This window comes from Haliaeetus leucocephalus, unplaced genomic scaffold (assembly GCF_000737465.1).
Source record: "Haliaeetus leucocephalus isolate CR32 unplaced genomic scaffold, Haliaeetus_leucocephalus-4.0 Scaffold428, whole genome shotgun sequence".
Taxonomy (NCBI): Eukaryota; Metazoa; Chordata; class Aves; order Accipitriformes; family Accipitridae; genus Haliaeetus; species Haliaeetus leucocephalus.
This window is the reverse complement of record NW_010972864.1, coordinates 5189977-5216133: the sequence shown is the minus strand read 5'-3', so window position 1 is coordinate 5216133 and position 26157 is coordinate 5189977. Positions and strand designations below refer to the sequence as shown.

Sequence of the window (26157 nt, the reverse complement as noted above, 5' to 3'; positions counted from 1 at the left end):
CTAATTCTCAGTACCCTTGCTCACCTCTAGCCCTGCTAAATGAAATTGCTCGCCCAAATATGGACTGATGAGATTAAGGTCTTAATTCCATCATTTTTTCTATGGAGATGGATCCTGATATTTTGCTTCTACCTAGGCAGACCAAACTAAATTTCAGATAAGCAGTGCTACAGTCATGTGTTTTAAGCTGCAAAGTTGGTTGGCTGCAAAAAGTAGACCTATTGGCTGGGTGTGTTATTTGAACAGGCTCTTCTGCCCACACCTTTCAACTTGTAAGTTTTGTAGTTATTCTTATCCTGGGCTGCTTTGGCAGCTACAGGAGGACTGAAGCTCCAGGTTTGAATCCCAGCATCTGGTAAATATGAGATGCATGTACTATTCCTGGAGGAGGAAGGCTGGGAATTATCTTAGAGCTGCATGACTGAGTATCACTGGTGAAGTAAGTCAGGAAACATCAAAGTCTGTTGAGATCTCTTCATTACGTAAGCTTGGTTTATTACATCTAAATAAACAACACTAATGAAGTTTAAGCCTAATGAATTGCTCCTTACAAAATGTAAAATATCTGGAACAGCCTGTCTGATTTTATATGTTACTGGAAGGTTCTTTTACATCATTTCATTACTGCTACTCTCTGAATGAGTAGATATCAAACTACTGAAAAGCACCCTAAAAAAGATTGCTAGTAGCTCTACTGGTAGCAAGGCGTTCTTTTGGACTTCTTTGTGACCGCCACATACTGTTGCAAATGTATATACTTAGCATCATTTTTCTCTTCTCCTCCCTTTTTTAATTATTTCCTTTCACAGAATAAGGCAGAACCAGATGTGTTTCATCTGGTTGAGAGTGCTGTTGCCCAGCTTTTCTCACTGCTTACTTAGATGTTCTTCTTTTGTGCAGGTAAAAGAGGAATGCAGGCTCCTGAATGCTCCCCCTGTCCCACCACGGAGCTCAAAGCCGTCGTCCACCAGCCCTTCCATCCCTCCTCGTACAGTCAAACCTGCACGACAGCAGACCCGCTCTCCTAGTCCTACACTGTCCTACTACTCTTCAGGACTGCACAACATGTATGTGTTTCAGCTGTGAGAGCCCCGTGCTAGCACTTTTTGAGAAAGTTAAATTTAGCAGTGTTCTTTTTTCAGGGTGCTTGTTTATAAAGGCATGGTGCTGTGTCAGAGTTGCTGACTTTTTGTGAAACGGGCTAACCCGTTAAGTTATTTTTAAAGATTCAAGAGGAAGCAAAGCTCCAGCAGAAACTATGTTTTACTAGATAGGACGTAGCAACTTATATTAAATACGTGCACATATTGCTATAGGTAATCTCACTGTAAGGTGGCACCAGCTGTCTAAACGGAAAATCCCATACAGTTCTGTATAATTCTTGAAAGGCTTAAATCTTCAAACCAGAACATCTCCAAGCTAGTGTTCAGGTGGGATTTCAGTGCTACATGCATGCAGTGCAGCCAGCTCTGATAAGCGGGGGCACAAAAGGGGCCTGGTAATCCAGAAATGTCTTGTGCCAACTATATGGGAACCTATGGGGTGGGCATGATGGAGAACAGAGAGGCCAGCAGACACCACTTAGTGCAAAGTGAGGTGTAACAGAAGGGGGCCAGACAGCTTCCAGATCAAACCCACTTCAGCACAAACCTAACCCACAAACTGGAAAATTCACTCAGGCTAGTCAAAAGTTGACAGGAAATTTTGAATTAAGTGGCTGCATACCTTTTTCTAGCAATGTAGTGTTCTTCCTTTGGCTTTAGAAAGTGCATACACCTTTTGAAGTCTCCCCTCCTTTTTGCCTTGAATGTCTTGTTGCCATTATTTTTGGTATCTTTTCAATGACAAGATACTACCTGTCTGGATATTACAAATTGATCTGAAACACCACTGAAATTGTTTCAGCCTAGATGCAACGGGTATAGTAACTTACGCTGGAATTGCCTTTCTAAGCTATACTGCACATTTGCAGCTTAGTGTAGTGTATCTGGCAATGATCATTCTAGATCAAGGCTGCTCATTAGTTTTTATGAAAGCCTGTTGGGTAGTTCTGTCAAGGTCTATTCCACAGGAGGCTGAGCACAAGACCTCCCAGCATTCAGGGCCCACCAAATGCTGCTTTCTCTCTTTGTAGCCAAGAATACATCTGCCTCCCAAGAAACCAGGAAAACAGTGAGAAGTGAAGTTTCTCAGGAATGCAAGTGGTATTATTTGACTTGAACTTCATGATATTTGCATGAAATTCATCTCCATCTTGGGTCCAGACCAGATATCTCCATTTTGGTAGAATTGACCTAGTGCTGCAGAGGAAGCTGCTAGAGGATTGGCAACGTGTGGAGTAACCGGATTGCTGGTGAAGTTGCTTTTCAAGTCTTGCCATTTTTATCAATGATCCTATTTTCTGGATCGTGAAGGGTTGCAGCCAATATTTTAAACATAAACAAAACCAACATGATTTGTCCTTATCTGCCTATGAAAATGCCTGATGCCTGACTTCAGCTGTATGGTTTCTCTTGCATCCTTTGGCACTGAGTCTCAATGAGTTAATTTTGGTGAAGGACGAATATGAAGCACTTTAAAAATGTTACTTTATCAGTTTTCAGTAGTTCCATTAATCTTTTAAATCATTAAATGTTCCCATTTCTAATACTGAATTAGAGAACAGAAACAGGATCAATCCATTTAATTCCTCTGTACAGTTAGTTGTTTACAATGCCTCACTGACTGTCTTCTCTGAATTGAGCAGCCTGATGGCTTGGTTTGTGAAAAATGCTTTGCATTGTGTACTTTATGCCAGTTGGTCTTTAAGCAGCCAGAAATGACCAGTTGACAGTGTATCCTTGGTGAGGGGGAGAAAAAAAAAAAACATCTCTGCTATTGTAAACATCCAACTGCTTAACTGGCAGACTTGTATTAGTGACATAAACAGGAAAAAAGAAAAGTTTGGAGGGCATGGAGTGGAGACCAAGAGATGGTTAGACAGAGGGAAACTGCATCTGTTGGGGCTGAGTTTTGTAACTAATTTTCCAGTGATATAGATTAGAGCTGCTTTTATGCATCTGTGCTTTGTGTTTGAGCTGGGCAAGTCCAGGTTGGCTTCCTCTCTGACTCACTGTAAGCACACGGGGAACGAATTTTATGTCAACCCATTCAAAACTATGCTGGTTTTTTGAAAGCTGCTGCCTTCTTCAAGCAGTTTTCACTGCGTAGTCACAGAATGACTACCGAGTTTCTTTCTTGAGTAGTTAGTTTCCAGGAGAGAGAGGTGAGTAATTAAAACAATTTTTTCAACTGTTAGTTTCCGTCAGTTGTGTTAAGTAAGGATTTTATAAACCTGCTAATTGTTTTTCCAGTGTTCTGGCTTAATTGGCCAGAATTCCAAAGATCAACCCAATCTTTCAAACTTTCTTTTAGAAAGTGGCATAAAAGTGGCAACATTTGCTTTTGATAACACATTGCATGGTTTTGTTGGCATCTCTGTCTCTCGGGAACATCTGGATATAAACCATCGGTTCCCTCGGACAGGCTGAGCTTAGTTTACCACCTGGAAGTAGGTCAGGGTAACTTTCTTTCTTTAGGTGCCTTTGAAAAGCAAGTGTTTTTCATCATAGCTTTTTAAGGAAATGGACACGCAAACAAGTTACTGTGGGGTAAGCTTAAGCCTCATACTTCAACACGTACAGCTAGGTCTGCTTACCCTTCCAGGTAAAACTCTTCCTTTGGCAGTAAGCAGTAACTTATTCTGTGTTATTGTACTGTGCACTGGTGCATTTTTTGCACCAGTGACCAGTGGGGAAAGATCCTGTGCACATGCAAGTGCCATAACAAATGAAAATGTTGGCTCCAAAAGGGCTTTTGGTCATCTCTTATGTCAGTCAAGCTTGGATGCAGTGGTGACCTGCCCCCGTTACGAGCTTTTGCATACCATGACACATCTGTGTTACATAAATATAAAATACAGGATTAGAACATCTTCTAGTATATGTGAGGCTGTTCCTCTTCCAAGGTGGTGTCCCTCAGGAATTCGACAGTGGAAAAACTGAGTATTCGGGAGATGACACAGAACTGAATTGAGACATCTACTTTTTTACAAGCTTGAAAAAACAAGATGTGAGGCTTTTGGGTATATCAGCATCTTGTCAGGCTTGCAGAAGGAGTAAAAGAACTGTCAATGCATTATTCAAATGTGTTGTTAATTCAAATCTGAAAAGTTCTGCTGGAGGAAAGAAGATTCTTTCCTTGTGACAGCTACCCTCTGACTCTGTCAAATGATTTATGAATTTATTCAGATGCCAAATTTTTTTGTTCTAACGACATCCTTTCTGCTTTGTTCCTTAAGCAATGTCACAGAGAGCGACAACACCAACCCAACTGAGAGCACACCTGTTTCCTGCTACCCTTGTAACATGATGAAAACCGAATCCAAAGAGCCTGAGAGCACGATGCCTTTGGGAAGCCCCTCAACTGAAGCTCTGCCTTCGAGGTTATCTTGGCCAAACCATTTTTCAGGAACTGCTGAAAGCCTGAATAGGAGTGATTTCCTGCTCGATCCAAGCAGGAGCTACAGTTACCCCAGACAGAAGACTCCAGGTACGCCAAAGAGAAACTGTCCAGCACCTTTGACTTTTGACTTCGATGGGTGTGAGCTCCCAGTGGGGTGCTCCCCGCTGACCCCAGCAGAGTTCACAAACACCATCTCTAGCTGTCCAAAGTCGGCAAGTTACTCTCTAGACTGCACTGATGAGAAAACTCTGGGAGTCAGCAACGCAAAGCAGAGCCATTCGTGTCCTGCCTTACCTCCTCGGGCACCAAAGTCAAGTGAAGAGAAAACAGTCACAGACACGTGTCCCTTGCCACTGAAAATAGATGGTGCTGAGGAGGAGTCGAAAACTGGTTCTCCAGACCTCTTGGAAGATCAGTATCTTGTTAAAAAGGGCATGCAGGATACGTTCTCTTTGTCTTATCCCTTCTCGTCTCCCCTCCACCTCCAGTTAGCACCAAGATCTTGTGGGGATGGCTCTCCCTGGCAGCCACCCACAGACCTTTCTGGACTTTCCATAGAGGAAGTATCTAAATCGCTGAGGTTTATTGGTCTGTCAGAAGATGTCATATCGTTTTTTGTTACAGAGAAGATTGATGGCAATTTATTGGTTCAGCTTACGGAAGAAATCCTGTCAGAAGACTTTAAGCTAAGCAAATTGCAGGTTAAGAAAATACTACAGTTCATTAATGGCTGGCGGCCCAAGATGTGATGCCGACTAGTTATTAGTGAAACTGTATGAGATGTGCTCAATGCACTTCAGCTAATACATCACTTCCTGTTTTTTGCACTAAAAGCCCTTCCTGTAAATAGTAGTAGAAAAATTCTTACTATGCAGATAAACGTTTTTGAGTGGTGAACAGATTTTTTTTTTATGTCAATAATAAAACAGAGAATCTGCAGAGGCGTGCCTTGTGCATCCCTGAACGTTCAACAGCTGCTAAAAACTGGACACTAAGGGAACTTTTACTCCGTAGTCTCTTAAGACTTAGTTGTATTTATTACTGAACAATTTGATGCTGAAAGACACACACCGATCCAGTTTACAGTTTTGTGTTAACTGCAAAAAAAAATGTATTTCTTACAGGATTATTTCTGTTCAAATAATATTTGGCAACATGCTGCGACCTTCTTCCATTTCTGTTAACAAAAAGCATGTTTGGATATACAAAAACGTTGTTTTGACACTACATCTGAAAATGTTAAGAATTGCTGTGAAGTGCCACTAATACACTATTCTTGCAGCATATTTTTATTAACAGTATCTTCCTGACTACCTGTAGTGTGGATATGTTTTCCATGTTACTTTGAGCAAAAAGAGTTAAATGTTTTTAAAACAAGAGTCTTGCTTAGCTCACTGCCCAGAGGGGAGGGAGAAGGGGGATTTTCCTACTGAGCCACTCTGCCCTGACCAATTAAAAGCTTATGACCTGTAGATTTCAAAAGTTGCTTTTGTAGTCAGATGGCTGGAGTAAGGAGCATGACTTCTGGTCATGCAGCTTTTTCATGGGAAAGACAGCTCAGTGCACAGACTCCTCTCGGCAGATCCTGCCTGCCACAGTAGCCTGCTAACACACAGCCCTTGCAATAGCCTTGCTCTGGCGAAAGGCAACCCTTTATGTTTCCTCTGCTGCTGTTACGATCATCTGAAAATGCACTCGATGTGCTATCCTATTCCTGCGGTCGGATCTGTGTGGGAAGGCAACAGTACTCCTATAGGATGCCTTTGAAATAAAGCATTAGCGAGGGAGGGAACAGAAACAGCACATGGCACGCTGGTAAGAAGGGGCCAAGTGAGGGTTTGGGCCATGCCACGGGAAATGCTTGTGATGTTTTAAGTTCACCTGTCTTGTTTGCAGTGGGCTAGGAGGATGTGGGTGTCAAAGTGGGAGGGACTGTAGCATCATAAGATGTGTTAATTCAGTTGCCCAGCTGCAAAAGTCACTACAATAGATGTCACACGGAAGTAGCAGTCAAAAGGGAGCACAGAGATGGGAAGGGGGCATTCGTCTGCCCCTGGAGACCTTTCAAATTTAACTGCTCAGAAGGCTAGAAATAGGATTAACTTTTGCTAGTCTGTTGCTGATTTCTTGTAGTTGGCAGAGCTCTCCGAAATGGGTCTAAATAACCCCAGGATCCCCTACCTTTGTAGTACTGAATGCAAGGATTTGTGGAGGTCCTCAAGAAGCAGTCTGTGGTGTCCATCCTCAACAAGCGTGCGTGCCCATGATCCTCAGGTAGTCAGAGCCAGGGATGCTGGAGCAGCTTCACCTTCGCCTGCTGCTGAGCAGAGCCCTGGCCAGGGTGACACCATCACCTGCCTTTCTTACCTTTCTGAAGTACAAAAAATGTCTCTTTCTCTGTTGTAGGGCATGTAGCGGGAGCATCAAGAGAAAATACAAAATGGGACGCTGATTTTGCCTGTTTTCTCAACCATATTGACTCATTTAAAATAATTTATTTGCAAATAGAGTGTTCTGTTGCCTGGGCAAATTTCATGTCATGTCTCCATGCCAAAGCCAAGATGCATCATTTGTCTTGCAATAATGCAAACCACCAGTTCCCAACCAGAGAGCAAAGCCCAATTGATGTGGGTACTAGAAAGCAGGGAGCCAAAAAATATCCCAATAGAAAAAACCCAAGACTTCATAATCCTACTCTTTTTCTTAATGTATTGACTTTTAGCAACAGATCAATAGCTTCCTCCGGATGCTTTTTAATTAGCGTCCTAAAATATTTTAGCTGCAAGTAAGACTAAATCAAATTCAAGTACTGTTCAGATATGTATGTGTGTTAGTAGGCATGTGCAAATTGAAATCAATTGCATTTTAACCCTCACTATGTCAAATGAGTATTCAAATTGGAAAGGGACAAGTTTTAAATGTCAGATACTTCTCTTTGTTTTGCTTGGCTTGTTAATTCCAGGTAAAAAAAAAGTAAAATATCTCTCTCTCTCTCTCCCCCACCCCCTCCCTCTCCCCACCCCCACCCCCCCTCAAAAAGAGGAGATTGCAGTCTTGGGAATATTAATATTAAATATTGCTAATGCCTCCAAGATATTAACATCCCTGAGAAAATAGTGTTCTTCAGCTAAGGAAGGAGACCTATTCTGTTATCTCTGCTTACCTGCTTGGAATGGTTTTTCTTGCAAGCAGCCTGGTGGAATTTGCATTCGTGAGTGTGCTGCATTAGCATCACATATGCATAGACCAAAATACTGCTGGCCTGTTGGAAGGCCGAGAAATGTGCAATGATGTCAGAAGCAGAGCCTGTGTGCAAAAGTACAGCTAAAACCTCTAACTGCAAACTTGCTATTGATGTCCTTCCAGTTGTTTTGTTCTGGCCTGGCACTACCTACTTATTTTTATGCATAATATGTTAGCATTTGACCTTTTCTTTTGCCCTTAGCCGCCCATCACCTTAATTTTCCAAGCCCTTTTTAGTGATTTAGGTGTTCCTAACCTTTGTGTTGTGTGAATTATATGACTGCAGCATTGAGCTACCTGCTGTGATGCCCAGGCTGGACTGAAGCGTCTGCTCTGGTAAAATCAGGAGAGTGTTGAGGAAACCAGGCAGCTGGAGTGTGGTGGCTTGGCCTCTCCACCGCTGTGTAGGTAGCCAAGCTATGGCAGCGCTGATGCCCATGGGATCTAATTGACTTGCTTTCCTCTTGAGCTTCGCTGCTGTGGTGTTAGGGGGTCAGGACTGTCCTTGGCGCTGTAGAAGGTAGTGTGAACAGGGCAGACCGATGTGAATGCGTTGGTCTCACGGGAAGTCCCTGGCAATAAAGGGATGGTGGCACCTTTGAAATGGGGCAGGAGCAGAGGAGAGCTTCAGGCCTTAGTAGAGAACCACACAGACTCTTTAGAAGGATGGGGGTGTAAGACCTGGAGACTTAAATCTGTAAAAGGTTACAAAATGCTGCACTGCTGATGGTACTTTGAGATGGAGGGTTGCTTTAATGTTCCCACTGTGGTTAGGAAGTGTGCGAAAGCTCTGGGGAACATCCCTGTGATACAAACTTTTTACCAGCTGCTGAGAATAGGAGGAGATAGCACTCAGTGTTTGCTAGGACTTGCAAACCGTACTAGCAAACTGAGCAGTGCCGAGGCACGGGTGCTGTCTCGTGGGAGTCGCGTGCTGCTGAACTGTTGGTGTGGGCTCTTGCCTGGTTTGGTGCAACCCAACCAGCCTGTGCAATGGGTGATCCCACACAACTCCCAAGCACAGCTCGGAGGTTAGCAATGGGGGAAACCAGCCTGGTTTGGGGGGTTAATGGAGTTCAACCGTGTTGATGCGAGCTGTGTTGCTTGTCCTTGGGGTCTGAGAGAGGGCTCTGGCCCGTTTTGTCTACTAGCAGAGATGTACCCATTGAGTTCAGACAGCACATGTCGGGCCTAAAATCTCGTACTTTTTGGAGGCAGTCTACTAAAATAGGCCACTCCTAACCCTGGATTTCTTTCCTCAGATTAAGTAAATGTAAGGCCTCTGGTGCTTATTTAGTTATCAGTGTCTCAAGTTGTGTGTTATCCTTGGGTTTTTTGTTTGTCCGGGGCATTTGGTAGCATAAAATCTGGCATGTCATTCTGTATGGAGCTGTCTTGTTGTCCTGCACCAGGAAACGCATCCTTTCTATGCAACAGTTGCGTGGTGGCACAAGGACTGAGGCTGCCTTCAGCAGTGAAAGCTTTCATGGGGGCTTTTCTGGAGGTGGGCACAGAATTGGCCGGGGGCAGGGTGGGGAGGAAACTTGACGGAAAATGCTGGTTTACTTTAAATGCTCATTGTGCCTAGGATTAAGATTCCTCGTATTGCTGCCTGGCTGGCTAACCAAAGCTGTATTGAAATCAACTCAAAGCGCATATTTGCGTTCTTATTCTTGCCGTATTGTAAAAATTGCCTACAGCTAGAAGCTTAGAGACAGAAAACATTTGGTCCATCCAAAATTAAAAGGAAAATGTATTTTGAAGTGTTCTTTGCAGCTAGAAGCAAGAGTTTGAAGTAACTGCGTATTACACAGGGTTTTTTCCCATACAGCAGTTTCATTTGCCACTTTAATGGACTTTATTCTGCAACAACAGCTTCAAGAGAAACAGCGTAAGTAGCAATGCTGTCTAAAAACCCACTGTGCTTCAAATCTGTCTATAAATACTTGAAATGTTTTCTCCTATGTTTTCTTCTTGAATCAACTCCTTGATTGTCTCCCCACTAAATAAAGTGTGCTGGCACCAGCTACTTGTGTGCTGCCCAGCGGGGTGCCTGCCTGCAACGGAGGTCAGCAAAGTCCTGCCTGCGGGCCAGGCAGGGGGTACACCATGCTACTTAAAAGCCGAACACCAGCCCTGTGTGAAAGGACTAGGGCTTAGCCCAGCTCTCCTGGGCTCCTCTTTTTGATGCTCTGAAATTGCAGCGTTCCTGTGTGCAAGCTAGAAAGTAGGAATGAAATCTTAATCAAAGTGAGGGATCGTCCTTTTCATTTGTGGTGTTAGGGACAGCAGGGCAGTAGGGAAATGCAGGCCCCTTGTTAAGACCTAGCAATAAATGACTCTTCACTTGTTATGTCTTAAACTCCTAGTAGCCCAGGAGTTGTTCAGACTTTACCATTTCTGCGCGTGATAACCAAATTTTCAGCGTGAAAATCTGCAGAGTGATTCTCTTGACTTGGACAATCTTCTGAATTATAGTAAAAATATCTGTTAGTTCTTAGCTCTTTAGATTCACTTTGGATAGGTCAAAAAATAACACTTGGGAAAAAAAAGCGAAAGCCCTGAAACTTTGGCTTAGTACATTTCCGTTATAACGAAGCATGGTTTTTGTGGAATTCTGTGCTGTTTGGGGCTTTTGTGTAAAAGGCTGAAGGCAGATTATTATTTAAACCAGGTGCAAATAAATATCCCTGTAATGTATATGAACAAATTTAAACTGCATATTGTAAGTATATAAACTGTATATTAAAGACACTATTTTCATGATATTTTCAATGTGTACAGAATTTGATGTACTAAATCGATTGGGTGGCGTGTGTTACATAAAATGGTTGGTTTTCATTTAGCAATTTCACTGACTTACCCTCTTGCTCATCTCAGTATAATTCAGAAATAAGCACTTCTCAAATAGTAAATTCACAAAGTAAGATTGGGATAATTGAGAGGAGCAATCAGGCTTTTGCATTTAACCTCTCAAGACACATTACTTTTCCCCATCTTCTAATTTCACTTGATCCCCTTCAGCAAGAGTATCGAGCAGTGTGTTCCCCAAAGAATTTGTTGCCAGACAGCTTTCCTGTCTCCAGCAGACATTCACCTAAAACATTATTTTCCCAAGGCCTCAGCCTGTTATCTTTGTTTTAGAGAAATGTAGTCAATTATAATTCAGATACGCTTTTAAGTGTAGGACCATGTGCGAGTATTTCTGCTTTGCAAAAAGTCTCTGAAGCATTTATTGAGTGGGGAGAAAAACAACGTTGTGCTCTAGGTTGCCAGTTCACGTTTCCTGTGATGTTGGCAACAGGGGGAAATGTCAGCTCTACAGCCATCCGCATGTCATGCAGATAAGATGCTGTTGTGCCAAATTCCCCTTGGGCTGAAGCTTCGTTCACTGACGCTAGGCCAAAAGAAAGTTTACTCCAGCACAACAGTAGTTGTGGAGGGTTTTATGGAGGGGCTCATTAATACATGTTCATGAGAAGTAAAGCAGGGCAGAATCTGCCACAGTGGTTGCCATTGCATTTGAGACAGATGGGGTTTGCTTTCCTCCAACCCTCACATCCAGGTGAAGGGAGAAGCATGTCTGGAGGCAGGATGTGCACGGCTGGGGGTGAGGGGGGGGACGGGACGGGACATGACAGAGAGAAGCAGAACTGCTTTCTCAAGATAAAAATCTCATTTACCATGAGCAGGGCTGTCTGGGGCACATCTCTGCTCCACTCTCCAAAGAGGGGGAAAGGAAAATATTTAATTTTTTGAATGCTCCAGTTGGTTGGCTCCAGGCTGGGCAAAAGGGACTGTGGGAAAGCATCTGATGCATGAAGGGGAGGGGAAGGGAAGGGCTGTAGCCCAAGTCAAAATGTGGCCATGTCCCTATCGGGAAAGTGCTGCTCTAAGGCAGGCATTTTCTGTTTATGTGTATTATAGTAGTCATCAAGCCTGACATAAATCTCCTGTCTGACTCCAGTCACCATGGCTACCTATAAAAAAGAAAGAAAAATACAGGCAGGGGAAGGACCTGAAAATGCAGCTCTCTTCTCTTCAGGAAGTGCAAGCTTAAGGTTCATGGATGTGCCACTCCTCTTGGTATGATACTTCGCTAATTAGAGCTCCACTAGATCTGTTAAGTCTGCATGTACCCTGTTCTCCCTCTCACTGGGGCTCCTGTCCTTGAGTCAGGTTGCTAGGGGTTTCAGGATATTGAGAGAGCCTGACGTGCTGTCTCGTGACGCCGGTGACTAATCACTGAAGTCCTTCGTTGCAGTAGACTGTGCTAGCTCGGGGCACTCTACACCACGCTCTGTTGCCCAGCTATAAACATGCTTTATGTCACCAGGTACACGCGTCATACGCAGCCACTTTCTCCTGTGCACGGGGTGACCAAACGCTGCAAACCTGGGTGAAGCTCTCCTTTTGTTCCATGCCATCAGCAGATGATGGGATTTGCCATTGTAAAGTGAACAGAAAATCTGGGCTGCTTGGGCGGTTGCCCCAGGTGATTTTGCCCAGGCCCTCGGTGCTGCTGGATCATCTCCCTAGCAGCCTTGCTCCCACGGCAGCATGATTTTTAGGGGTTCCCTTGGCACCCCTTGCTAACTACTGCCTCTGCCCCATGGGCGGCTGTGGGAATGGCAGCTCTGGTGGTTGCGCAAAGACTCAAGATTAATTATATTCTGTATATAGGGGTTCGGTTTTTTCCCTTCTCTTGTCTGTGGCTGTCATACCCAGTGAAGATCAATTTTTGTTGAAAGTTGACAGTATTTATATTTTTATTCAGTTGCCTGGATCCAGCATTTCTCCTTTCCGAGGATAAAGCATTGCTATTCATTTTCACTCAGCACAATGCAGAACTGACGTGAAGAGGGGCTTTGAGAAGGAGGTGTCTTCTCCCCATTCTCGCCATCAGATTCCAAAGGTGGAAAGCTCAAGATGGGTAACCAGGCCGCCACAATGTGAGCATAGAAATATGACCTAAAACTTTATTTATTGTTCAATGAGACCTCAAAATGCCCTTGACTCCTGGGCGGGACAAAAGGAATCTGGTGCCAAACATGCTTGGATTAAATGAAAACCATTCCTCACAGGGAGTTGGGAGTAGGAGGAAGAAGAATAAAAGGAAAAAAAAAAAAAAACGGGGGGGAAGGAGGAAACATTTAAGATGCCAAGTCTAAGGAGCTGGCAACGAAGCGGAGGGACGTGTCCTCTTGTTTTGTGTGGCAGTGGCTGCTGTAGTACTTGTACATGCCACACAGTGTCAGACTGGCACACAGCTGGCGAAAGATGAAACCAGCTGTAGGGGTTGCGGGGGTTGATAAATGGGCTCAGGGATCTCATTAGGACTCTCTGCCAATCCCATAAAAGCTCTGCCACGACAAGGAGCTGTTTTAATTGCGCTGCTGCTATTCCATTATACAGTATCAACAATTATTCTTAATGAATATGGGGGTCAGTGAGGCAGGTCTCCAGGGCTGGGTTTCCAGTGGATTAGTGCAAACAGAAAGCAGGAGGAAACTCTCTAATGGATCAACAATGTAAGACCAGGTCTGGCAGAGCCCTGAAGAACTGCATATATCTTGGCTAATCTTATTTATTTAACTGCAGCTTGCAAGTGGGAGAAATGTATGACAGCTAGAAACTATCCTAAATAGTTGCCTAGATAGGAGTGCTAGTCCTAGATAGCCTCTGCTCCTGACAAATGAAGTATAGGCCGTCCTGGTAACCAGCCCTCCAGTTTCCTCCTGAAGAACATGGGTATTTTTATCCCTCAGAAAGGCTGGAAAATCACCCTGGATTAGTATTTCATAGAATGATAGAATGGTTTGGGTTGGAAGGGACCTTTAAAGATCACCTAGTCCAACCTGCCTGCCAATGAGCAGGTCCATCTTTCACGAGACCAGGTTGCTCAAAGCCCTGTCCAACCTGACCTTGAATGTCTCTGGGGATGGGGCATCCACAACCTCTCTGGGCAACCTGATCCAGTGTCCCACCACCCTCATTGTAAAAAATTTCTTCCTTATGTCCAATCTAAAACTTACCCTCTTTCAGCTTCAAACCACTGCCCCTTGTCTTGTCACTACAGGCCTTGGTAAAAAGTCTCTCTCTGACTTTACTATAAACCCCCTTTATATAGAGAGAAGTTGCATCATGATCTCCCCGGAGCCTTCTCTTCTCCAGGCTGAACAACCCCAACTATCTCAGCCTTTCTTCGTAGGAGAGGTGTTCCAGCCCTCCGTCCATTTTCATGGCCCTGAAATTTCTCTTTTTACTAATAAATCAGTGAAACTGCAGCAGATAGGCACAGCCCTCTGTCTCCATCTGTCCCACATAGGTCTGCGGTTACTCTTGCCTTACTGTTGATTTCTCAAACATTTTTCTATTCTGCTTCCTGTAATGAAAGGCAGTGATATTTGAACAGTTTTCTCTTACCTGTCTAGTAAGCTTTGCAATAACCTGTCCTTCCTGACTTTAAAAAAAAAAAAAATCTAGGGGCACACATTGTTTCTTTGATTCTTCTCTGCTACGGCTGATTTACTGAAAAAATAAAGTGCCATTTCACAGGGTGTCCAATGTTCATTTTTTGCTTTATAGAATTCAATCTGGGCTTCTTGTGCAATGCTAAAAACTAGGACTTGGAAACAGCCTCTGGCAGGAGTGTGGCAGGCCAAGGATAAAAAGCGCACTAATGAAAAATCAACAAGAAATACAAACCGAGGTTTCCCAGCTTGACCTACAAACCCAACCCAGCGTATCCTTTCATTGTGTCCCCCTCCTCTGCTACCTTTTGGCCTCCAGAGACTGACTGGGTGCCTCTTGCCATGGGTGACGGGGCAGTTGCAGGGGGTGGGTGGCTGCCTCTGGTCTCCTGCTGCTATGTCCAGGCAAAACAGCCCATCCTTTCCCTGCCCTGCTCCTGCTGTCTGCACCCCTCTTGCTCCAAGAGCTTCCACTGCAGATAAACTTGGTCTTGGCTTCCACCATGCCTGCAAACCTTGAAGGAATCTGGTAGGGTGTTATCTACATATATAAGCACGTAGCTAATGTTTATAAAATACCCTACTGCTGTTGAGCAGTGAGAACTGTTTTGAGGACCACAACGCTTTCAGTTGGTGGAGTGTTTTTTGTTATTTTTTTCCCCAGTTCTTCACATGTGAAATGACCCCATCCCCAAGCCCAAGGTATGGCATGATATTCCTGCTCCAACTGCCTTGAAAGTGGTTTGGATACTTCCCCCCTCTGGGGATTACTGAGATACCTCCAGCTACCATCTAGGTGTACAGAGTTCAGTTTCCTAAGCATGTGTAACGTCACTTATGTTTGATAGCTAGCAGCTGGAATTCGATTTTTGTAGCTTATCCAAATGGCTTGTATTCGTATTTCCTTAACCCAGTGTTTTTACAAGAAAATTGAAATATCTACCTGAAGTAAAACTATATAGATGATCCATGAAAATTGGCATCATCTTATTCCTATTGATGGCTTTAAACAGAAAAAACAGAGAAGGGCAAAGCACAAGTAAAAGGAGTTCTATTTAGCCTGCAGGTTCTTAGTCTTAAGCTTGAAATTTCAGGGCTGATCATGAACCTGCCTGGAGCCATGAATTTCCATATACAAAATGCAGCTTTGAAATCTTTTTCAAAGTCTTACGTTTGAACTGTGGAAAACCAGAGATGAGAAGGCAGTTCCTAAAGGAGAGAGGAGAGGCCTCTCTGTCGCACTGCGCCTTTCATCTCCAAACACAAAGGACCAACATACAGGAAAAAAAGCAAGTGTAAGCTGAGCCACAGCCACTCAGCCTGAGGTTGCAGCCTGGTATCATCTCCCTTGCAAAGAGCATGGCAAGGGAATGGGAACAGGTTACATCAGGATATTTCTTGGGACTGCTTTCCCCATCTCCAGTGATTTACATCTCGGGGGCTTTCAAAGACAGAAGTGGTGTTTTGTATTTAAAAGTCACTGTCTTCACTAATGAGTTTCAAAGTTTCATGCTAAAATGCAAATTTTTACCTGCAAATCGTGTTGGATTTTACTCAGAAGTGCTAGAGCAAAAATCAAGATTTTAGGAACAGGTGCATTTAAAGACCCCAGCGCCACCACTAAAACAATATCAGCATGTTGTGTTTGTAAACCAGACATGACTCTGCCTCTGGTATTTTTGTTCTTGCATGTTTTTCAGAGGTGTTAGAATTTTCTGTTGGTACTCCCAGAGCTTGAGATTCATGCAGTAACCTGTGGAGCACCTTGAATTAGGGGATGCTTGTTTCTGACTAGGTAAAAGAAAAAAACTCTCCCAATTCTCAAGGTTTGAAGTTTGAACCCACTCATCCATGGGGATTTAAAGGACATGTGCCCAAATACCAAGGAACAAAGTAAATGTTGTCTTGGACCCCACACTTCAGCGTTTCTTAAGTTCTGTGTGAAACCAACCTTACTGCATGGGTTTCTGTATTTATTTCTCAGACAAAATTTACCTTGAAATGAAATAGGATTTTTAGAAGCCAGAGGGGATTTCAGCCAGGAAACTAAGGTAATGTTCATCAACAAAATTTGACCCAAGGCATTATTGAGCCTCTTCTGCCTGTGTTACATATCAGAAAAATTCTTCCCAGAGAGCTGTTCTCCATAACAGCCACCGCTTATTGCTCTTGATTTTGCTGTAAGCCAAGCTCATAAATGCATTTTTAATTGACTTAATGGAAGACTTGGAATTTGGGGGGAAAAAGGATTATAATTCCTTCAATTATGCTGAAATATTTGTGAGATAATTTTAAATAGGTGTCTTCTAGAAGGCTTTGCTACTTCATTTTTAATACTTACTGTAAGCTATTTCAGATGGGAGCTCTTTAAAAGTTAGAGCATCAATAAAAGGTTATTAAAAGCAGGCTAGCCTCTGGTTAGCTCAGGTTTTTGCTAAAGCTATGTTACATGACTGAATGCAGGTGTGTGTATGCACCTGTGTGTCTGTGTATATATGCATGTAACTAACAAAAAATGCATGAATAAAAAATCATCTGCTACTTGTCTGCTGCTTACTGTACAGCTGAAGTGCTTCTGCAATACTGAAAACATGAGTTTTTCTGGCATGTGAGAACAAGCAAGTGAACTTGCCTGACAGACAGGAAGCAAAATCTGTTCATGAAGACAGACTGACAGTTCAAGTGCAGGGAAATGGGAAAAGGGTAATCCAGGCTCCCTTTTAAGTTTGCTTAATAATAAGGTTTTCTTCTCTTCTCAGAAAATCAAAGATTACATTCACACAGGTAAAGGGCTTTTTAATTTGATTGTTTTAACTGAGTTTCTTTATGCAATTTTCCATTTGATTTAGTTCTGTTTAGTATGATAAATGCTGCTCAATCTGAAATTCTTTATTTTCATTTTCATGTATGAAAAACAGAGATGAAAGATTAGCTTCTAGCGACCTGCATCAAAATATAATTTGGCTGGAAATGAAATGAATTTGGATTTAGCTGTATCTCCTGGATAGTTTTGCTGCAACAACAAATCTTCATAAAGTTAAGCTGCCTCTGCTCAAGGAGTGGAAGAGGTGTGTTCAGCTGAGCTGTGAGAAGCTCCCGCGGTCTCTGCCCTGCCTCTGTGTGTCTGACTGGAGTCAATGCCATCAGATCCTCAAAATGTAAAGGAATTTAGGATTTTAAAGTAAGATTACTGCAGCAGCTTTTCATGGTTTAATTATTTTATATTGGAGGCTGCTGAATGATGCTTTTGGTGAGCTGATTGCTTTTCAGAGAGCATTAAAAGATTTAGTTGCTCCCTGTTTCGAACATTTGGAAATTTTCACACTGGGATTGAAGGGAGCTGTGGAGCAAATCGTGTCTCTCCCTGGGTGCTGGTGGCTCGCTTCCTTGGTAGCTTGGGCTGTGTGGAAGGAGTTGTGACAAAATGTAATTATTTGGGGTTTAAGCTTTGTTGTAACTTGGTCTGTGTTTTGTCTCTCAGCTGTATAAAAGGCAATACGTGCTGGTTGTTGGGTTTTCTTAATCGGCAAGTATTAATACAGCATTTTCCCCCCACTCTGCTGGTGGCACCAGTCTCGCTGGGCGCCCGCTGCCTGGGCTGGTCCCGGGCATGTGGCTGTGGTGGGGAGCCGGCTGCCCCGCAGCGCAGAGCGGGCATCTCCGGGCGGACGTCTCTTCAGATCCCCGTGTCCTCATTTACCTCGAGGCGTTGGCTGCAGCTCAGGGTAACGCAGGCACTGGAACAGTAATACAGGCAAAGTATGGGCCATCGCATCCTCGCCGTACCGTTGTGTGACCATAGCTGCTGGAGTTACCATCCATCCTCCTCCGCGGTGGGGAAATAGCCAAACACCGCCTATCCCAAGAGCAAACGGTCCTGCTTACAATGTTACACATACCGCGTGAAAGGTATTTACAGAAAAATTAATTTCTTTTGGATAGTGCGCAGGAGGAACATGCAGCAGTTGTAAAAATCTCCTTCCATCAAGGCACCAGTGTCTGACGCCCCCCCAAGTCGCTGCCAGCTGGCCCTGCAGTTGGGCATGGCAGCAAAGGAGGGTGGGTGCCTGTCAGGACCGGCTTGAGATGAACTTGGCGTCAAATAGGAGGGACTGGCGTTTTACTGAACAGTTAAAAAATTCTTGCCAGCATGCCTTCAAGTGCTATGAATTCTATTGTCATTTTCTTCTGTGCTGATTACAAGAGAAGGCGGTCGCTTTTCCCTGAGGATCCACTCGGAAAGGCCCCATTTGTTCAGAGCCAGAAACAGGCCTCGCCTGTGGCTGCTGCCCCCGCTGCTCCCCGCGGGGACGCCTGCCGTGCCGCCTGTGGAGCTGGGAACAACCGTTTCCACCTCTCTCTGTCCCTTCTTTGCCAAATTTCCTCCTGCTGCCCGGCCCCGGACCCTCCCCAGGGGCAGCTGAACGCCCCGAGCCGTCTCCCTGCTCCTCCACGAGCCCTCTGCGTGGGCGGCAGCCGTGGATCGGCAGCTCAGCGCCCGCCTGGGCAGCGACAGGCTGGGCCGCCGGGAGAGCTCTGCCTGACCGCCATGGCTGAGACGGGCTCAGCAACACACAGGGGCTTCTCAGGAGCCTCCAGAGGCAGTCCGAGCTGGGATTGGATTATTTTTCGATTTAGTTTCCGTTCAAGTCCTCTTACCTGGGGGACGCAACCGTGCCCTGGGGTGCTTGTGTTGCTCACACGCAGATCTTGGGCTGCATTCGCTTCTTGCTCTAGATGGTTTCTATCAGTTGCACTCTCCCCTCCCCGAAGCATTTTCTGATGGCCCTTCTGAAGCATCAGCCGTCTCGCCAGCGCTTCCCTACAAAGCCTGTAAACTTACAGAAGATTGGTAGGTTCGTAAAGTAGAAGTTAAGGTGGTGTTTCCCTGCTTTCTGCTTTAAACTGTAGGTTTCTGAGATGATTGCTTTTTCTCACCCTCTTGCAAGAGGTTTGCAAGGCTTGTCTGATCGGTCTTTAGAAGAAGCCCAAGTGTCTGACAAGCCTATTGAAAACAAAGCAGCATATGACTTGTCCTCTCTCTTTCCTTCAAAGGTAGCCCTAATGCCAGAGCATGGTCTTTGATAGGATGTCACACCGTACTGCTCCACACCATACAGATATCCCACCCATTCGTATTGCAGGGTAAGGAAGAAATGAAATCCCCAGCTGTATGATGTGTTGCTAGTTCTTTTGAATTCTGATGTTGGAACTTCACTGAATCCTCTTTTACTGTGGATTTCACTTGCTAAGCCATAATAAAATGGATAAATCCAATAATTTCTTTGAATTTGATTCCTTTTGTGTTGTGAAAACAGTGGTCCAGTATGTATTTAATAGTTCATCTATTCAACAGTTAACCTCATAACATTTCTCTGCATCTGGAGCAAAATACTCGGGACAATAATGCTGGCTAATAATATCAAACTGATGAGCAAAGAAATAGCACCCACATTCTCAGCTGATGATGTGGCAAAGATCAAGAAATTCTGCAAAGCTCAAACTAAAGTAAGTTATAAATTGCACTAATAGTGGCTAATGGATAATGAGATTCCATTCTAATGTTGGTAATGTGCAATGTAAGTATTTGCTGTTTCTTAAACAGGGTATATTTGACCATTTAAGCAAGTCTTTAGCACCAAACGTTCATGGCCATGAGTATATTAAAAAAGCCATTTTGTGTATGCTACTGCGGGGTAATGAGAAAGTTCTCAACAATGGGACACGCATTAAAGGAGACATCAATATCTTATTATTAGGTAAGAGCATGTAGAGTTAATAGTGCATTGATAAGTTATTTTATTATCCCCCCTCCTCATCATGCCAGTGTAGTTCTGTTATGCAATATTAGCGAGAAAATAAAAGCCAACCCAGTACAAAGACTCATTTCGTCTTATACAAGAATGTTTGTTAGTGTCTTAGGATCAATTTATTTTATCCTTGGGCACATTTTTACAATTATTTCTGTTTTGTCCCACACTTCCCTATTTACTTGACATCTGTTCTATGTTTCTAACTAGTGCCGGCATGATGCGCAATCGAGTCTAATCCTGCACTGCTCATTCGGGCGAGACACCCACTGATTTCACGAATGGGCTTCAGTTTATCGCTTAAGTTGATGGAACTATTCTACTTCTGTCACTTGTAGGCACAGTGGCTGTTCAGTTGTGACTTCATTTCTAAATGCTTTGTTTTCAGTACCCATAATTAAGTTACATTAGCCTGACAATGCTAAGCTGCTACATAACAACTCCTGGCAGAGCTGTCAAGCTTCCTTACATAAATCAATCTTTTTATTTCTCTACAAAGCTTCAATCAAATATTTGATAACTTGCTTTAAAAATAGATTAACCTAAAACAATAATCCTTTTCAAATCTTACCATTAGAGTATGTCTGTTCTCTCCTGAAGAGAGCGACTTGCACACTTAACTTACTGGCAGCACTGAAACAACGCTTCATCGGCACTGCACTACTATGGCATTTTAACCATGTCACTGCAGATGGCATCTGTTATCCAACAACCCCTTGTCAAAAGCACTTGCCCAGCACCTGAATTACCTTGCTGTGTGCCCAACTATAGCACATGTGGAGCCACAAAAATTCAAAGCAGTTGTATAATGGCACTCAATGACATGCTAATGGAGCTGCTGTGCTTTGCAATCCAAAGGACTACCTATTAAAGCTTTAATAAACCAAAAATTGTTCCCTTGATAAAACACAAAGCTAGGTTGAAGATAGGCATACTCCTTTGAAATTTGGAATGAGATCTTAAATTAAAAAAAAGAAAGATTTATTCTGGGAGGATTCTGAAGCAACAACTCTAATAACGGAAGCATAGTTTGAGCATTTCTATCTGATTTATTGAAACAGTAGGACTTCTGAGGATGTCTTTAGTACCTACCTGTGTTGCAGTAATGTCTGGAGGGGTATTAGGTATGTAATAATAGTATAGTAATATAAACTTTTCCTTAAGAAAACAGTTGAGGTTCCTTTATAAAAAAATAAATTTACACTCCTGACCATAGGAATGCCAGCTTCTCTTTCTTTTCTTTCCAGTTTGAGACTGGAATGAACAATTGCAATCCTTCTTGTACACCAATACTGTTGGTGTAACCTTACAACTAGCTAAAGCAATTTAGAAGTTAATTGGTGGTGCAAGATTTCTAAGTTTGCTAAGACTCGGGAGCATTCCGGATGGGAAATGCTGGAAAAAAAACCAAACTAAAATTCTATAATGCAGAGGATTTCTTACCAGGGCCCTTCAACTTTGGGAACTTTAAGGCTCAAGGACATGTCTCTGTAATGCTTTGCCTTCTTTCAGTTGCCTGAACCTGTGCTTTTGGACATGCTAAGTGGAGCATGGCAGGCTCCTCTACCTGGAATAACGAAAGATGTTGATTTGATTTGCTAACAATTTTCTCCTGTTAAACTGAAGTTGAACATTCATACATCTCATGACATTTATATGGAAGCTGTATTTTTTAACAACATATGAAATAAAAAGCTGCAAGCTTAGGAAAAAAATTGTACTAATGATGTTTCAAGGTACTTACAAGGTTCAAGTGAATGTTTTAAAATTTGGAAGTTTTGATCTTAGTTACTTGAAAAGAGGAAAAACTTTGACACTTCTTAATAGCCATCTCAACTTACTCACAACATACTTGCAACACTGTCAGAGGCATCTTCCTCCTTTCACGGGGAAGGAGCTTAGAAAACACCAATAAAAAATAGTTACTATGAAGATCAAGTGGTAGCTTATAAAAGCTGGCTGTAACCGCCCTTCAGCTGCCTGGCAAACTGCATTTTTTGAGACCACAGCCCCGGGCTCCCCTGGAGTTAGCAACATCAAGGTTATCGTCCCCTGACCCATCAGCAGGGACTCCTGGCTCTCCCACTCCCACCACCTTCATCCAGCTACTGAGGGCTGTCTGCCAACAGTGACAAAGCTGACGGCTGTCAGGTTTTGGGGGCTAAGGGGGAAGAAGTGTCTTGGCGACAATTACGGCCATGCTGGAGCAGTGCTGCCAGAGGTCCTGGGCTTGCTCCCACTGAGCGCCGTGTCCCTGCTTGTGACTGCTGGACTAAACCACACCATCGGGGCAGCAAAACATCAAACCAACAAACAGGTACCAGTGGATCACCTTTTCTCAAACTGATTTGACAGAAATTTACTCTGTGCTCTTACTTAAGCCTCCTAATAGTCCTGATTTAACAGTCTTTCCAATAAACTGAGGAAACTGATTTCCTATTTCCCAGGAGTATTTGGGCAATTAATTGTAAAAATACTTCGTAAGTGCAAGAACATTTATCTCACTCAAGTTCACTCCCGCCAGAGCTTGAAAGTACCAAGATTCCAGTTTACTGGAGCAATTAGCTCGTAACATCATCAGCAAATATTTAATGACTATCCCTAACATCCAGCTCAGAGGTCTGGGCCGGCATCCTGCAGTCCCTGGATCTGAAGGGGGTGACCGTCATGCTCCTGCTGCCGTCATTTCTTTTGCACATCTGTGGAGAGGAGTTGGGGCTCTAGCTGCTCGGACCCACAACATCTCTGCTTCCGTAAAAGCTTTGTACTGCATACCTCTGTATTTGCATGGGGTTGCCGTGTTGTTAAACATAACCGAAGTTTGAGGTTTAATGACAAACAAGCCCTGTTGTAGCTGGGAAAAAGACCTTTGGCAAGAGTAATCCTGCTAATTTGTGGCTCCATCTGAGATGATCCAGACCATTAGGAGTGCATGGCTAAGCCTTAGAGAGTGACTCTTGGGAGGGATGTGCAAAAAATATTCTGTCTTCACCAGTAGCTATTTAAATTTCAAATTCTTTCAGCACTCCTTGTGACAAAAGCCAAAAGTGGTGGAGAAGGAGAGGATTTTTATTGTACTCCTGTTTAATAAACTAAGGGAAGGCACGTGCTCACAGATACTATACAAGTTATTCAGCACAAATTGATCATTCACATATATGCTGAATAAAATGGTAGTAAAGAAAGGTCAGGATTTCTCTACTGCTTATTAGGCTATTTAATTTTTTCCAGTGCTCTAAAACCAGTGTGCAAAAATGCTTTGGCCCTACAGTTGAAAGATAGCAAAAAGTGCTCTGCTTTCCCCTTTAAGAGGTGATCTTTGTATTGCAAAATATTCCCTAAACCACTTCCACCATCAGCAGGGGGTTGCCAGGAAGGCAGTTGACAGCAGCTGTAACTGCTGATTAAGAAACTGATGCTCAGCCTTGCATTTCCGAAGATATCAAACTTTCCGTCTTTTGAGCTCTAAAACCCTCCTGTTGTGCAACGGGCCCCGCACACCCGGCTGCACGCTGCGCGTCTGTCTGCGCATCAGCAAGCACCCACGTACCCAAGCTCCTGCACCCCAGCCCATGGGGTTTTTTGATAAGAAAGCCTTGAAATGGTCTTCATGCCACCTAATAAGAAATGGGGAAGTGTTTTATAGCTGAAGAATATTTGTGGAATGGAAAAAAAAAAAAAATCATTTTTAGCCCACCCAGTCCTAGTCTACCAGACCAGTGAGATGCTGTGGGAAACAAGGGAGAAAGCAAATATGCAAGTAAGCCCAACCACAGCCAACTTGAGAGTGATCTGACATGCCTGCAAAGTGGTTTGTGCAATATGGGTATAAATCAAGGCAAGTGAAAGCCAAGATGACTTGCTCTTAGGAAAGCACCACCTAATCTAGGCAGTCAGGCATGATTATGGTGTAAATGAAAGCATTTCTATGACTTTGCTAGCTCAAAGAGCAGAGTGGCTTGCTCATTTGAACCCTGGGGGGAAAAAAGGTAAATAAACCTCTGGGGAAAAAAGGGTAAATAAACCTCTGTTCCTCCTTTCCCCACATTTCATTTCAGAAATGCCTTTGAGGTTGCTGGCACCGCATTCAAAATGGATGCATCTGTGGCTATTTGTATTTCTCAGAAATTCAAATTTGTTCCAAAGCTCAAGCTCACTCTTGGGGGGGGAAGGTGGTTGCCAGCCAGTGCACTGCAAGCCTTTCATGGTCGGAGTGTAGCTGATGAGGAGGCTTGATGCCAACCAAATTGCTGTGCAATCACTCCCACCGCATGACTGCGTGGGGATGTGGCCAGGGAAGCCAGTATGGGGCAAAGCACCAGGACAGGCAGCCTCGCTTTTCCTGGCAAGGAGGATTGGGTGCAGGATGAGGACTTCCCTCCCAAGGGAAAAGGACAAATATTTGTATCTATCTGGTCTTTAGTGGCTCAGTGAAACAGTGTTGGGTTCCTCCAACAAATCGTCTAAGGCAAGAACCGCTCTTATTTATTGCCCCTGGCAGCAACCTATGCAGGGATGAGCTCTCCATAGGGACAGTGGACCCAGCACCACAGGGTACCACCACTGGCTCTGTCTCTGGCAGAAACCGTGGAAGGGGTTATGCTTCCAAGTTTTTATTCAGTCTTCCAGCTTCCAGTGATGAAATATGGTTTTTGTGATGCTTGCGCAGCACAGCCTCCACATCACCCTGGCTGCCCATTCCCCATACCTCCCCGAGGGAGAGAGCTGCCCAAAGAGGCTCGGCAGCGCTGCAGCTGGGGCAGCCGGAGGTCTCGTGCTGCTTGTAAGTGAGAGATGTGCACATGGCTATAAGCTAATGGAAATAGGTTTTAAAAGAACACAAGTAGTGGCGATTGATCTTGCTGTGAGCTAGGAACCTGGGAAAAGCAGAGCAAATAGGTGGGCTGCTGAACAGAAGGAATTGTTCAGGCTTCATGTTGCAAAGAAGCATCTATCTGCTTGGGAGACGCAGCCTGTAGGCTATCATGCAGTGGCCCATAGTGGGTATTTGTGATCTCAATTTAATTTTATTTTCTTTCCTTAGAGCTTTTTTTCCTTAGAGCTTTTTTTCCCCATAGGGAAATTCATATTTCCTTATCCCAGCAGCCTTTCTTTTTCCCTTCCTCCCAATCACACATGCTAAGGCTTAAGCACAATCATTATTCTTTTGGCCAAGGCAAACCTGCAGTTGTCCTGAGTGCCTGCAGAAGTTGATAGATGCCAGCTGAGATGGTAGATACTTTCATTTTCTGTTTCTCTCCTTACTTTCAGCTTACTTGACAAACCTTTTCTGGTGACAAAGGCATGACAGTAGCAGCTAGAATGAAACCTGACTCTTCTAAGGATTAAGAGAGACTCCTACTACAGTTAATCAACAAAGTTTATTAAACAACTTAGTAACTACCAAACTTAATAAACTAATAGCTTACTTAACAAACTAAACTGAAGTTGCAATGTTATTTAATGTAATTTATAATGCTCTGTTCTGAACAAGCAAACATCATTTATATGAGCGAAAGCTGCCTCCAAACCCAAGTATTCACAACATGATGAGAAGTATGAAAAAAAAAAAGCAATCACAGATGAAGAGGGAGACGTGCTGCTGACAAGATTTAATCTGGCTTTTTGTAGCATAGACTGCATGGATCCAGATGGTGTTAAAAAAAAACCTCAAGGGCAAACGCACATACATAGAGCTCTAGCAGAACAAGATGGCTGGTTCTAGTTACACCTGCGAAGCAGAAATGCTATCGTTAAGAAGTTAATCAAAATGTTCCATCAATTGTTTAGAGATAAGATTCAAATCTGATAAAAAGCATGCAATCTTTTTCTCCCGTGAGTATTGCATTGGAAGAGCAATCATGTTTATGTATTGTAGGATTGCAACCTTGGGAAACAATGAGGTTTGATTTTGTTCTTTCAAGTTCCAGACATTCAAGTTAGGCTTCTCTGATGCTATTTTGTTTTCACAGAAGGTGAAGTCAAAGGCAGAGATCAAGCATGGACCATTTCATCTCAAGTGGAAGGAGTTTAGGAATTCATGAGCAAATGAAAATGGAAACCTGTCTGCAACCTTTATGATACCAGATATAATGTTCATGTCGTAAGTAATAAACTTGCGGGGGGGG

General features: G+C 43.5%; 2 protein-coding genes across 2 annotated transcripts in view; one reads left to right on the top strand and one right to left on the bottom strand.

Annotated features, from left to right (window-relative positions):
* The window catches only part of GAREM (GRB2 associated, regulator of MAPK1), a 100827-nt gene extending 95352 nt beyond the window's left edge, over positions 1–5475 (top strand). Inside the window, exons 6-7 of the mRNA XM_010574417.1 lie at positions 901–1067; positions 4340–5475. Of these exons, the coding sequence (XP_010572719.1) occupies positions 901–1067; positions 4340–5252 (1080 nt within the window). The 3' untranslated portion in view covers positions 5253–5475. The remainder of the gene's footprint in view (positions 1–900; positions 1068–4339) is intronic.
* A 6125-nt stretch (positions 5476–11600) lies between these two features.
* MEP1B (meprin A, beta) overlaps positions 11601–26157 on the bottom strand; it is a 47016-nt gene continuing 32459 nt past the window's right edge. The window contains exon 15 of the mRNA XM_010574416.1: positions 11601–11726. Within this exon, the coding sequence (XP_010572718.1) occupies positions 11601–11726 (126 nt within the window). The remainder of the gene's footprint in view (positions 11727–26157) is intronic.